The 13,562-nt window shown below is 35.9% G+C and overlaps 1 protein-coding gene across 1 annotated transcript in view; it reads right to left on the bottom strand.

Moving 5' to 3' along the window:
• PLCH2 (phospholipase C eta 2) overlaps positions 1-12,954 on the bottom strand; it is a 95,414-nt gene extending 82,460 nt beyond the window's left edge. The window contains 1 exon segment of the mRNA XM_062593243.1: positions 12,843-12,954. Coding sequence (XP_062449227.1) covers positions 12,843-12,954 — 112 coding nt within the window.
• Positions 12,955-13,562: the final 608 nt, after the last annotated feature.

The following is a 13,562-nucleotide window of genomic DNA, read 5'->3' as shown; positions in this document are numbered from 1 at the left end:
AGTCAGTTCCTTGACTATCTACTCAAAATGGCTCATCACACAGTACATCTGACATTTTACAACTACCACTAAAGATGTAATAGATTTACTCTCAAATAGAACACACACACAAATAACATCATCCTCTATATAATATGTTATACCATATAAAATGCTATTGTCATATCATATACAGAACCACAAAAATACATCACTGGCAAATAAATGAACTACGTAGCACAACCAAAGGTAAGAGTGACTAGACCATCAAAACCAACGAGTATCATTTATGACAGCAAAACTATCATTACTGAAAGAATGCAGGCATAGCTGAGCTCTATTTGGCACTTAGCATATCTATTCCAGATAGCAATGATTAATGCAATTAAGAAATGATATGTAGAGTGCATCACACTGCTTTAGGGGATAATCCTTGTTATTTAAAAGTCAGCCTTTGTTTTCTCCATCAGTAAAGTTTGTTTATTTCTTCAGAGCAGTTTCATTAGCTAATAAATTTTACAAAGAATTGAATGATTTGCTATATCTCTTTATCATTACTATCGCCTCAAAACAGCATATATTTTGATTCTAGTAATCAAATTAATTTCTTTAATTTAATAGTCTTTCTATTCATCTAGATACTATTGCCACAATTAATAAAAAATGCCTACTTGGAGGTAAAAGAGCTTCTGAATGATTGTGCTGATCAGATTTTTAGAATTTCATCCTCTAAAGTAATAGGGTCACTGACAGCTGAATTAATCTCTCTGGACAAGTGAGAAAAAAGGGGAGAGTAATCAGATGCTATCAGAGTACAACTAAAGAATAACTGTGCCCATAAGCACAAGCACAGTTTATCCTCTGGCTAAAATTCTGAAGAATGTGGTAGAAAGAATAAAACTACCTACTGTGCTTTTGCGGTAGGCTTCCTAAATCCATTGTCTTCTAGAAATAAGATTTTTTTTTCAATGCTGAGTATATAAATACACTCAGCATTTTCCCTCTGTCTTGCTCCCTCTTCTGCAAGTCTCTTTTCCGTTTGTGCTAGGAGGCTGTTTAAATTTTATCCCATTTATCAGCTCAGCCACTGAGAATCATTGTCAGTTTTCCGATGGTACAAGCTCTTCTGCGGCAGACAACATTGTAGGGAGTGAGGGAGAGAGAAAGGATAGGATTTTATATAAATTACCTTTTGCTGGAAAGATTAACTCTTCATTGACTGACATCTCCTTCCTGGCATCTTCAGTGTCACATTATCAGTTCTTCCAAGGTAACAAAGAATCTTTATGACAGCTAATACTCCTGTTCCTTCTTTTAAGATTTCATCTGCTTTTCCTGTCTACTGCTTAACAAGGAACTACAATCACATACCACCACAGGCATGACTTTTTATATTCATATGTGGTATCCCTTTTCAATTGTGCCAAAGTGATTATGGATCACAAATCCCATGAACTTCCTAACTTACCTGTGATAAGTCACTAATTAACACTAAAAAAATCCATGCTTAGAGATTCAAAGTTTGCATAAGCAAAAGTAGTAAAGTATTTAAAATCTCTAACCCAGAAGAGCCAAAATAACAGAACAAAAATATTTGCAAGGAAAACTAATCCACTGTCTCAAGAAAAATAAAATGTGGAGGCACTCATGTATCAGCTTTATTCCAAAGCTCTTAAATTTTCAAGGCAACAATAGAATCAGGTTACACTGCTATAAATTTACACTGATGTAAGAAAATATGATTTTGCTCCACTTCCCCCCCCCCCTTTTTTTTTTTTTTTAAGTCTAGTCTAAGCTTTGGTAACCCTACACTACAATCTCCTTATCATCAGTTCAGAGCAATCAACCAGAATCAGTTTTCATAAATACAGTATTTTCCTGGGAGTACTGTATGTTCAGTAGACATCTACATCTCCTAGGTGAAAGTTTTAACTTTTTATCCTTGACCACATACTTCTCCAATACAAAGTTTTATATAGAGCAGCAGGAGAAAAATGGGTCAAGAGAAACAGAGATTTTCTTGACTGACTCACCATTTTTCTCTGGGGAGAGCATGCTGAATTAAGCACTATATAATTTATTTTTTCTTCTAACAGTACTTTGTTGTCCATTTATTCCTTATTTCAGCTAAAACTTATGATAAGAACAGAACCTGTTCTGCAGCTGTGTATCTGCATGGCAGTGCTTCTAACAAATGCCCACTTTCAATCTTCATTCAGCTACATTCGTCTTTACACTTGTCTTTTACGGCCTGATAGCAACACAGCTCCTACATCACCCACTATTACAAAGATCTTTCTTGTGCTGGAGCAGATTCTTTCTCAGAACTATTTTCCTCTAAGTTTCTCTAATAGTCTTGTATATTCTAAGCATCTGCATATGTAAGCTGAATATTCATTCAATGTGAGATAAAACGGGGTGGGAGAGGTGGGGGGAAGAAGGTTGGGGTTTCAACCACTGATTATAGTTCAGTATCCTACGGCTCAAAAAAAAAAAAAAAAAAAAATCAAACTACACTGAGTGGTTTAACCAGTGGGACTTAATTTTCCATTATATTTGGGGAGCTTGGCCCTAGACATGGTTAAATGCATGTTATTGAGAGATGATTGTTCTAATCGAATCATATTGGAAATGGTTAAAATTAAATATTTGAAGGTCTGATTTACATCTATCTAATTATTTCAACCTCCTCACAATTGTATATTGCAATGCAATGCAGTACTTTAATTAGCAACACTCAAATAGTTAAGCGCATGAAATGAAAAAGAGTTTTAAATACATGGAAAAGGCACAGAGGTGGACTGACAAGATGACATTAGCAGACAAAACTCAGTAAGATGCCAAAACACATTCTTAGGAAGGATCAGAAGGATTCTTGGTGAGCATATTACCTGAATCTTGGCTCTTTCCCTCCTCCCAGAGTAGTGTCTCCCACACTCCTCTCAGTATTGAAGTGAGGGGAAAATATAATAAAATTAAATACATGACTTAATTTATTCAGATGTTTTTGTATTTAAAATATATGCTGAGGAACATGCACAGCAGTAGGTACAGAAGCCTTATTTGTTACTTGAGATAAGGACTATATTAAAAGCATTTGAGACATCACTGAAAAAGCCAAATATTTGCAGGCATAAGCTCCAGCTCCATAATTACCAAATCATGCATATTGTTTAAGTTCCTTAATAGAATTACTGAAATCCATCATCTGCAGAGCCTCATACTATACAGTTGCATGGCACTATTATCCTACCTTAGAGAACACTGTTCATGCACTTTCCCAGGAATTACAATACAGAAATAAAACCCCATATATTCATAAGCAGAACACTCATCATTAGAAGTAAGATTAGTATCTCTTGGCACCAGCATCTGCACCAACAACTCAAAATGATATTCTTCTCAAAAAGATTTCTGTAGCCATTTAAAGTATTTTTGACTCGATACTACCAAATCTCAGTCACTGAGAGAAACAACATGGTTCCCCATAATTGCAACAAGATCCTCAAGACTCATCCTGATTGCTAACTGGGGAGTCTGTCTCACTCAGAGAGAAATTAAAACACTGCCAAAAATAGTCTCGTTCACGCTTTTCTGTGAACCATCTACAGCTTTTCTGTGAACTTCGTGCACAGCATCTTCAGCATAAAACATACAGCTATGCCTTCACATTGGCTACACAGATCTACCTCATGTTTTGCTTGAGGCAGTATATACCCCACCTCTGAGATCGTGAGATATATACTACTGGAATTCAAAACCCTCTAGTCCTCAATCTGTTGCTATATAACCTATGAGGCATTTGATGAACCCTGGATCCATTTAGGAGATGGCAACAACCACCTGTAAAGCAGTTCCTCATAGTTAGTTAATTACAGTAGAAAACCACTGGGATCTGTTCCAGAAAAATTCAGCCAGAGCTATTCCTCTCAAGAAACAAAATATTCCTCTCTCTTAAGTGAAGTATTTAACTTCAGCTCTAATTGACAAATAAGATTCTGATACAAATAAAGATAAAAAGAAAACTCCTACTTTTAGATGATGAGCATTTAAACTTTTTGAGATGCAAGTGGTATCTAAAGTCAGACAGGTTTCACATTATCAACAGAGGTAAGGATGGCTTGCTTCTTAAAAAGCCATTCACCAAGCTGTAAATGCAAATCAAAGCCGGACAATAGCCTACGTTGTAAGACACAATGGCTAAGAATAGCTTGCTGCATCTTCATTCAGTGACTTTTACAAGGATTAAATTTACCAGAAGTATCAGCAGACACAAATAATTCATGTACATGGGAAAGAGACTCAGCTTCTATTCACATTGCTTACAATAACATAAATCTTATAATATTAAGAGAGTAACACAAAGTCATATATTTTAAGGGGACTGGTACATCTGTTTATCAAAGATAAAAAATATTTTGTAATTCATTGCCGTAAAACTTATGATCAATGAATTTAAATGCTGTGACAAATAGAACATAGCTGTTCACACTCTAGCTACAACTGCCAAATATAAACGACAATTCTTCCTCTTGTGTTTCTCAAAGTTCTTTGCTGCATTTTCTTTCTTGGCAGGGTGAGGGAGGGAGAAGGGATAAATATTAATGAAATGCTTCATTTTATAATTTGGATATTTATTTTTCATTTAACTTAAAAACTTCCAGAGGCTGGAAATTTCTTCTTCACTTAGAGGTCTCAGTAGAAGATCCATAATTGGCAACATCACAGTAGGAAAATATAAAATAAACAAACTGGTAAGTGAAAGCCTGACTTGAATTCCAGGGGAACTGAGACTATGCAAGAACTTAAAATAAAAAGCATGAAGTAAGGCTTTTTACTTTCTAAGAAAGTTAATAAACAATTTTCAAAACTTTTCAGTTCAGCTTTTCTAGAGATAAATACAGTCTTGTAGTTCCTGAAGCAATCTCTCCTGTAGTGCAATTTCATTCATTTCAGTGAAATTAGATTTAAAATTTGCCAAGATATGTTGTAGGTAAAGAAGTAAAATAGTTACCAGATTGCATGGGAATATTTGCAAGAATCACCAATTAAAAGTAGTGTACAACTACTAGTTGTAAGTGTATAATCCAAAGATAAAAATAAAATTAACTACTTCAGAAATAGTGAAAAAAAACATAAATAGTTTTCACATTTTTCAGTACAATTAAAAGTTCCCAACCTCTTCTACTGCTGTGTGAAATGCACATACAAAGAAAAAAATTGAATTTGTTTTCTTTGTCCTTGTGATCATTTCAGGAGTCAGAATCCATTCATATTAAAACTCTCATTACGATGGCATGTAATAACCACTATTATCAGAATTGAATCAGAATCAACAGTTCTAAGTCTGTCCTCCTGCGTAAGAGCAGCATGCAGATAATCTTATACAACTTTTCCTTAGTGCAATGTTCTGTGATTTCTGTCTTTTACAGGAAGCTGGCATAGCACTGGTCAAGTTCCAAAACACATATATGGTACAAAAACCATGTATATGCATCATGCATGTCACACTACTGTTTGCATTAACAGTTTAGTAATCATGGAAATAAGATATAGATTCTGCTGTTGATAAGTCTTCTCTCCCCTCCCTTTCAGTTAGAAGCTTTGGGCTCACGATGCCAGCTGACCAGTTGTGCTTTCATCCAGTAGATGGCAATAGTGGCGCACACAAACCAAGAAGACTGTTACCAAATTAGCAATAGTCTTGTAATATGCTCTGGAATGTATACATAAACAGAGTAGTATTTATTCTGCTTGAAATGTACCATTTCCCACCACACACTCCAAAACAACTTTTACATGCAGCAACACATATACAAAGGAGGGAGGGGAAGAAGGGGAAATTGTTGAGGAGGGAAGTATCGTGGGTGTGGGAAAAGACACAAAGAAGGTGGGAATCAGATTAGGCAGCTTCTATTCCATGATCGACCATAAAAGCCCTTAGCAGAGACTTATCAAAAATGTACCATGCCTCAGGCTTTACTTCAACAAAACAATGCCACTTCTTCCACAAGCAACATAAAATAATCCATTAACAGTTCTGCTTGGATCACACAATACTATGCTACTGGAAGTGTATTACTCAGATATTGCATTCTTAAGTCTGAAATAAAGAGGTGTTTACTCTCCTCTCTAAAACTATTTCTGTGACAGCAGTACAACTTGCTCACAGATTCCACAGAGTGTTTTAAATTGTCCTAGGGTAATACATAATAGCCAATAGCATCCCCAAACAAATAGAATTTCAGAGTCAAATTTTAGCTTGCCATGAAGATTTTACCCATCAAGTTTGCCATGTATTACGATCTTTTTCAAACTTTAAAGTGAAGGCTTAATGAATTTTCAGTTACAGAAATGAAAATCTGTCTGAGATCAAGTGGTTCAGTCCCAAGCTTTTTGTAAACTGGAGCCTCTTATGCATCAGACACTCAGCCTTTTTTGACAGGTGGAGATAGGGGAGGGAAAGCAGGGACTGCATAACGAGCTAAATGTCCTCCTGTTATCTTCCATCATATATGGTTTGCAAATCTTTGTCAGATGTATGTAATGTATGTATGGAAGATGTATGTAATACAATGAATGCATGGAACAAATGAAGAGCATCTCTGCCCTCTAGTGCTAAGTTACAGTCAAATATTATCTCCTGTAATCACAAGTTATTTCATCATGAAGGAATAAAAGACACTTTCTCCTTAACTACACACACTACATTATATAAATGGCATAGTTTCTTATAATTTAGTCACATCTTTATGGGTGATAAAACAACTTGGACTAAATTTCCTCTAATGATTTTGCTAAGACTTTGTGCTCGTGTAATATTTTAAAATATTGTCAATATAAAATGTCATGTATTACAAATGGAAAATTGATTCAGTGTCATTGTTTTTATTTTGTGGATCCTTTCCAGACAGAGCTGAGATAAAAATACAACAGTTTGTGATCTCTCACACAAAACATCCATCTAAATACTTTGCTTTTTGCATGTATATGCCTACAAATAGAACAAAATTTGTTTTAAAAAACTCTGTCTAAAGATTGCCAGTAGCATTCTGAATCTGCATTAAGAAGTGTTAAAACCTAACCTCAGAGCACTTCTAGACAAAAATGGGCTCTAACAATAAAGCAAAAAAATAAAATAAAATAAAATAAAAAATCCATCTTCATCTAGTTAACTCTGTTGTTCCAAGTCTTAGGGTTCAGAGTACTGGGGTATACAAAATGTGCTAGACTGAAGATACACTAGTTGCAGTTTAGGTCCCTCTCTAGCACTTACGAACATCTGAATTTTCACATCTCCCCTTTTGCAAATGAAATTAATACTATCAATGTGTCACTCACCCAGTCTCCTCAAGAAAGAGATTCATTCACTACACTAAATCCACTACACTTCACAGCCTTTCATTTATATCCTTTTTTCAATTTAAATATTCTAAAGCAAATTCTGCCCCTCCAAAAGTTGTTCTTACTTAAAAAGGAAATAATCTTCTTGTGTCCAGGGCACAGAACTTACATTACACAAATTCTCTAGGTGAAATGTTAGTGCAAGAGGGACAGCAGGGGCATTCTTTATCCAGACCAGGAAACATACGTAACTATTAACTGGGGCATGCATGTATATTAGATACTACACACTCTGCTATCAACTTCAGTTTTACTGTTGTAGAAAGAGAGGCACAGAGAAAGAATCCAACTCATTCAGAATATTGCAAGAAGCAAGTAGCAGAATTTGGAAATTGCCAATTGCCATCCCCACTTCACAGACATGCAGGTCAATCAGCATTTCTCCAAGCTTTGCTCTGAGTCTTTTTCCAGTGTTTTAAAACATCAACTTGACAAAATTAATAGCACCTTTTCCCTCCTATTTTTAGCATATCACCCACTCGTAGATTTAGATTAGGCATCTCTAAATGGAACTGTGTGTTACCTAGGATACATAATCATACTGCGAAAACAATTTTTGTCTTATACAACAGATGCTTCATTTAAACAGACCTTTATCATAAAAGACATGCCATATGTATATATATTTTTAAAAAGTAAAAAAAAAAAAAACTCTAAAATTGTTTATCATGAGGTAGCTTGGTTTCATTTTTACTTTTTCTTTGGTGAAAGAGGGAATAGATTACTGAATAAGTATCCTACTGAACTTATTCCGATCTAACTCAACATTTCCAGCTAACCAAGACTTCTAGTGTTCAGACTTTTGGAAGGTCTACAGATTGTATTTTGCAGCACAGTTCAAGCAGCTGACATCAGTCCTCTCAGATGTCACTGAGAGATCTTATCATACTTATTTCGTCTCTGAATTGTTTAGGACAAGCATTATTATTGTTTGTATTTCAGCACTGGTAACAGAGTGACCCAAACGTAACTGGGACTTGTCTGCTGTATAATCAAACAGATGGACAACAGAAGCAGGAAGTGACGTTGCCAGAAACAGTTGTGTCAAACAAGAAATCAGTGACAGAATCAGAACTAGAACCTGGATCTGCTGACCAGACTAATATTATACCTTTAGATCAAAGTCTTTACTCCAGACATCCACAGATTCATGATCACTTTAAACTGGTGTAAGCAAACATTGCCAACAGGGAAACAACAGTGCTTTCCGCAAGCACCAGTTGTTCATTTCTGCCTCTGCACTCTACTCTACTCTACTGCACTCTACTTTGTGCCAGCAAAAAGGAGAACAAATGGCCAAAACAGTCTGCAGCATTCATTATACTATAGTCTTGGTCTCCATTCACAGAGAAAAAAAAATGGTACTGAAAACATAATTCTTTAAGTTGAGAGTAAGTTAAAACTTCAGGATTCAGTGTCAGAATTTTGTAGTATTCACTGTCTACACAGTAGAAAAAAATTAAGGAGTCTTCTGTGTTTAAGCTGAAACACTTGTGTTGAAATAATGCGTCTTTTCAGATTTTATTCAACAAACTGCAGCAACAACAACAAAAAATCCAAACCATCATCATTTTTTTGCTCACCTGTTAATGCTTGCAAAAACTAGCAGAGTCATAACATCAGTTCCCATCTTATATTCCAGACAGGCAGTTTCACAATGATCTAGCTTTAATTAATGTTACTTCCAGACAGTTCATGCCAGTATAATCTTACTTGTGTATCTGTTCTTCATCTAGATTCTTCATCTAGACTTCGATGCTAGAAGTTTCCATGCCAGGAGCACTGCTCATGAGGACATGCAGCACGTTAGATTCATATGTCAAAGGCCATCTTACGTACTTCTCCCAGCTAATCTGATATACAGTATACCTAAGCAAATATGATTCTACATGTCTGCACACAGGACTTTCTTCAGGTTACAGGGCAAAAGTGAGTCTGGACATGCCAGAATATATTTCAAAAATACAGGATTATTAAATTTGTCATATACCTCCTTGACTTTGGACTTTACTAATGCTGCCATAATAAGGTTGAATCACTACTATAGAGCAAAAATATGTAAAAGTTAATTGCAGCACTCCATCCAGATTTACTTTTTATATAGCAACAGATAAATCTTACTCCTCATCCATACACAACCTACATAGAAAATAGAGCTGTTTCCAAAAGAAGCAACAAATTTAAAAACTGTTCTCAGCTGATTAAACAAATCAGAAAACCACAAATGAATGATAAGAGTTTCAGCCCTCAGACATTAAAAAGTATCGTAGTTAAGTCAATTATAAGTAGCTGTGATACTAAGGGAACAAACCATCAATTGATGAGCATTTAACTGCATGGTTTTAAACGATTTGCAGATCTTACTGCCTAGGTCCTTTTTTCCCCAAATTTTCTTGCAGGTATATTCACTCAAATGAGAAAGCTGAAATATCACATTTGAAAGAACAGGCTAGTAAATCAAGGCAACAGCCAGCAATACTATCTCTTCTACATAGATCACTGCAATTATTACAACATGAAGGTGAAATAAAGGAAGAGAAAAGAAGCATTACTCAGCAGTCAATTGGAGTAACATAAAGAGTTAATTACAGAGATAAGATAAGAACTCAAATGGGTGTTGTGAACAGAGCTGCAAAGGAATTTCTTTGCAGAAGACCAGCTTTTGTTTGGGACCAGTCCCACTTGCAGTGGAATGCTGAAAGTGCTGCATAGACACAATGAAGACACTATTTTCTTCCTTCAGCTATTTCCGCCATCTCTTTGCACTCTGTCCTCTTTACACATACTTGACAGAACTTTATGTACAGAAGTATATAAAGGACTGTTCTTGAGGCATCAAAATACTTTATATTTGTAGGATGAATTGTATTCTCCTAAAAAGTAGTTCATATAATATAGCAGTAACTAGAACAGATCATCTTATTTCTGTGCTGCCAAAAAAAAACATGGATGATTTAATACATTTAATACACCCCTAAATTTCTGCAATTCTCTTTTTAAAAGTTCCTTGCAAGCCAATTTATGAGAAAGAGTTAGGGAAAAAAAAAGAAAAAAAAAAGGTCATTGCTGGTGTGATCTGCAGATGAAAGGAAGGGAATACCTGCTTATGTAAATACTTTCTTTTTCTACTGACACACTGTAAGAGGAGGATTGGGGTAAGCTTTGTAACTTTACTAACTTTATATTAAAATCTTCATATGATTAGGAACCACAAGATGTTAATCCAACAGCCTGCAGAGATGAGGACAGCAGAGCTCAGGAATAGCACAAAGGCAAGGGAGGACAATGGATCAGCAAAGATCCCCCTCCAGGCCTTTGGTATTTTTTGAAAGATTAATCAACTAACACCACCTCTTAGGAAAGGTTGCAGTTTGGCAGAGTACTTTGGCATGTGCTTCCTTCTTTACCTATCAATCAAGAAATATAATGTAAACTTCATTTAGTCAAGCGCTTGTGCATGTGGCTAAGCTGCACTGAAGCAAAAAGGATTCTAACCGTTAAAGTTCAACCAAGTTTTGAAAAAATTGTCTAAAAAAATCCTACAACAACATTGGAAAAAAATCCATATCCAAGTCTTCCCATAATAACAAAACTGCATTTGCTGCATGCAAGAAATTTAAAATTTGTCCATTTCCTTTAGACCACCTGTCAAGTAAGAATATGCTTTCTGGTTATTTAAAAAAATAAATAAAAAAAAGCCATCACTGGAATAACTTGCTTGTAGACAAGTATCCCACTTAAATACATTAAATTAATAATAGACATATAATATTTAAGTACTTACTATACACAGTGAACTCATGAAGTACATTTAGATGATGATCAAACATGGAATACCTGCAAGCAGAGCCAAAACATGAAGTGCTGTCTGCTTGAGACTGCAGCTAGCAGGCAGGAATACACACAGCGATAAATTTACCATTAGTCATCAGTTTCAACTGAATGACTCCTGGGTTGAGTTTATGAAGTCCTCACCAAAATCTTGGGCTAAATCGATTGTTTTTTTTAATGCAACAAGCCACCTCTTCCTCCTTCAAATCCTTTCTTACGGCAAAAGTTCATCTGTGATCAGGCATCATAGTTACACAAATGCCTTCCTCCTACCCAGTCTCCATTTCAGTAAACACCTGATGCACAAAATTATATCTGTAATCTCAAAAGCTTCCTAACATAAAAGTTCATTTTCCTTTGAACAAGTTGTCACCACTGAAAAAAAAACCAGCAACATCTGTTTTTTGAGCCCTGCTTCTTGCAGCTCAACTCAGATAACTTCATGGCAAAGAGCCACAACCTGAGGCAGTATAAATCACTGCTATTCCATCTTTAAAGGATTGTCAAGGAGTACTTGAAAAACTCAGTGGACAAAAGTTGCTATCATTTTCAGTTAACATTCTACATATTTTGACAGTCACACCCAATAATACCAGTTCTCATTTAAAAATACTTAAAATGTTTTGCTTTCAGAAACTGCATGAGTTCTCCTTGTTCTTATGGCCCTCATAGCTGCTGCATTCTACTGCAACTATTCCTCCCCATTTTTCCAGCATTCATTGTTCCCTTTGGAATATATTTGTTAAAGATTAAAGAAGAAAACAGTTAAGAGCACTTGCTGCTGCTGAATAAGGAGCCTGGCTGATAGTCTAAGACAGCTGATAGGCAACTGCACTAGCATCATCCACACAAAAGGATAATACTACACTCTAAACAAAGTTATAGGACTATCACCATTTTTTTCTTATTGACATTAATTGCTTTGAGAATTATAATATTTTTTCTCCCTCAAAAAGCTTCAGCATACCTTACTGTCTTTTTAAAGAGGAGTTGACAAGTTTACAGGTGCTTGGCACATATCATCATAATCTGGTTGGTTTAGTTTTCTCCTTTTCTATGCGCAACCTATTCTAAATATTCATCTTAACGTTGAATTAGGATAGTGACTTATACCACTTACAGATGACAGATCTAATTCCTACCTACATTCCTGCTTTTGAAATAGTACTTCTTTTTGGCCATCTTCTGTCTTTGTGTCTTGCATAGAAAAGTGATGTACATTCCTTTTGAATTCCAGTGCTTATTTCTCAATAGCTATGAAAATGTAAAGCCTTTCATTCCTTATTTTCTCTCATCTGTGTTTGTCTCATCAGTTTCACTTTTACCTATATTATTTCCAATCTTCAGTAATTAATTACAGGAGAGCTACAAGCCACCAAACTGCTATCCACTAAAGATGTTCCAATGTCACAGTTAATTCACGGAATCACAGAATGGGTAAGGTTGGAAGGGACCTCTGGAGATCATCTAGTCCAACCCCTCTGCTCAAGCAGGGTCACCTAGAGCATGTTAGATAGGATTGCATCCAGGTGAGTTTTGAATGTCTCCAGAGAAGCAGACTCCACAGCCTCTCTGGGCAACCTGTTCCAGTGTAGCAAGCTAAAAAAGAATCATAACCTTTCACTTACCTACTGTGGCGATGTTTGAAGAGAGAAAATGACAACAGTTTTCACTATGGATCATTAGTTCTTCTCTTTGAGCCAAATCCCCTACTGTGGAGTTTGGAGAGGTCAGTGCCATCTCAGGCTTTCAGAGAGGCCTTGCAAGAGTGTGTGCTCCAAGTCAAACAGAGTATTTCAGAATATGTATCAGGTGAAAGATTCAGTCCCAGTAATAGAATTATCTGAAACCATAGAAGGTGTCTTCTCTGGAATCCCTCATTCAGGAGACTGTCCTGGTTTAGTCCTGCTGACATATATTGCACATATTGAAGAATAAAAGTTCTAGTATCAATGTGGAGAAAGAATTACCACTGAGTTCAGTCTTGGTGGAATGGATATGATGGCCCTTCTCAGTAGCGAAATAGTTACAAGTGCACAGAATATCTTCCCAAGATTTCCTTCACGCTGCAAACCTGGGGAAGACAACACTTTTAATAATGGAATTTGTGTTAACTGTTTATTATATAAGATTTACCACAGCAAGATAGCTAGTTGAACAGACTGACTTCAGCAGCTGTCATACCCAGATAACTCCCTGTCTGGGGAGGCACTGACTCCTCCCTCCCTCTCTTCCCCCCCCCCTCACCTCGGTACTTTCTATAATCATAGAATAATATGCTTTTGCTCTTGCCAAGTTCAGCAGTATATATATTTCCAACTCAATAACTTTCCAGAGTAATTGAAAGT

This window comes from Rhea pennata, chromosome 22, assembly GCF_028389875.1.
Source record: "Rhea pennata isolate bPtePen1 chromosome 22, bPtePen1.pri, whole genome shotgun sequence".
NCBI classification, from domain to species: Eukaryota; Metazoa; Chordata; class Aves; order Rheiformes; family Rheidae; genus Rhea; species Rhea pennata.
This window is presented reverse-complemented; position numbering and strand designations above follow the sequence as displayed.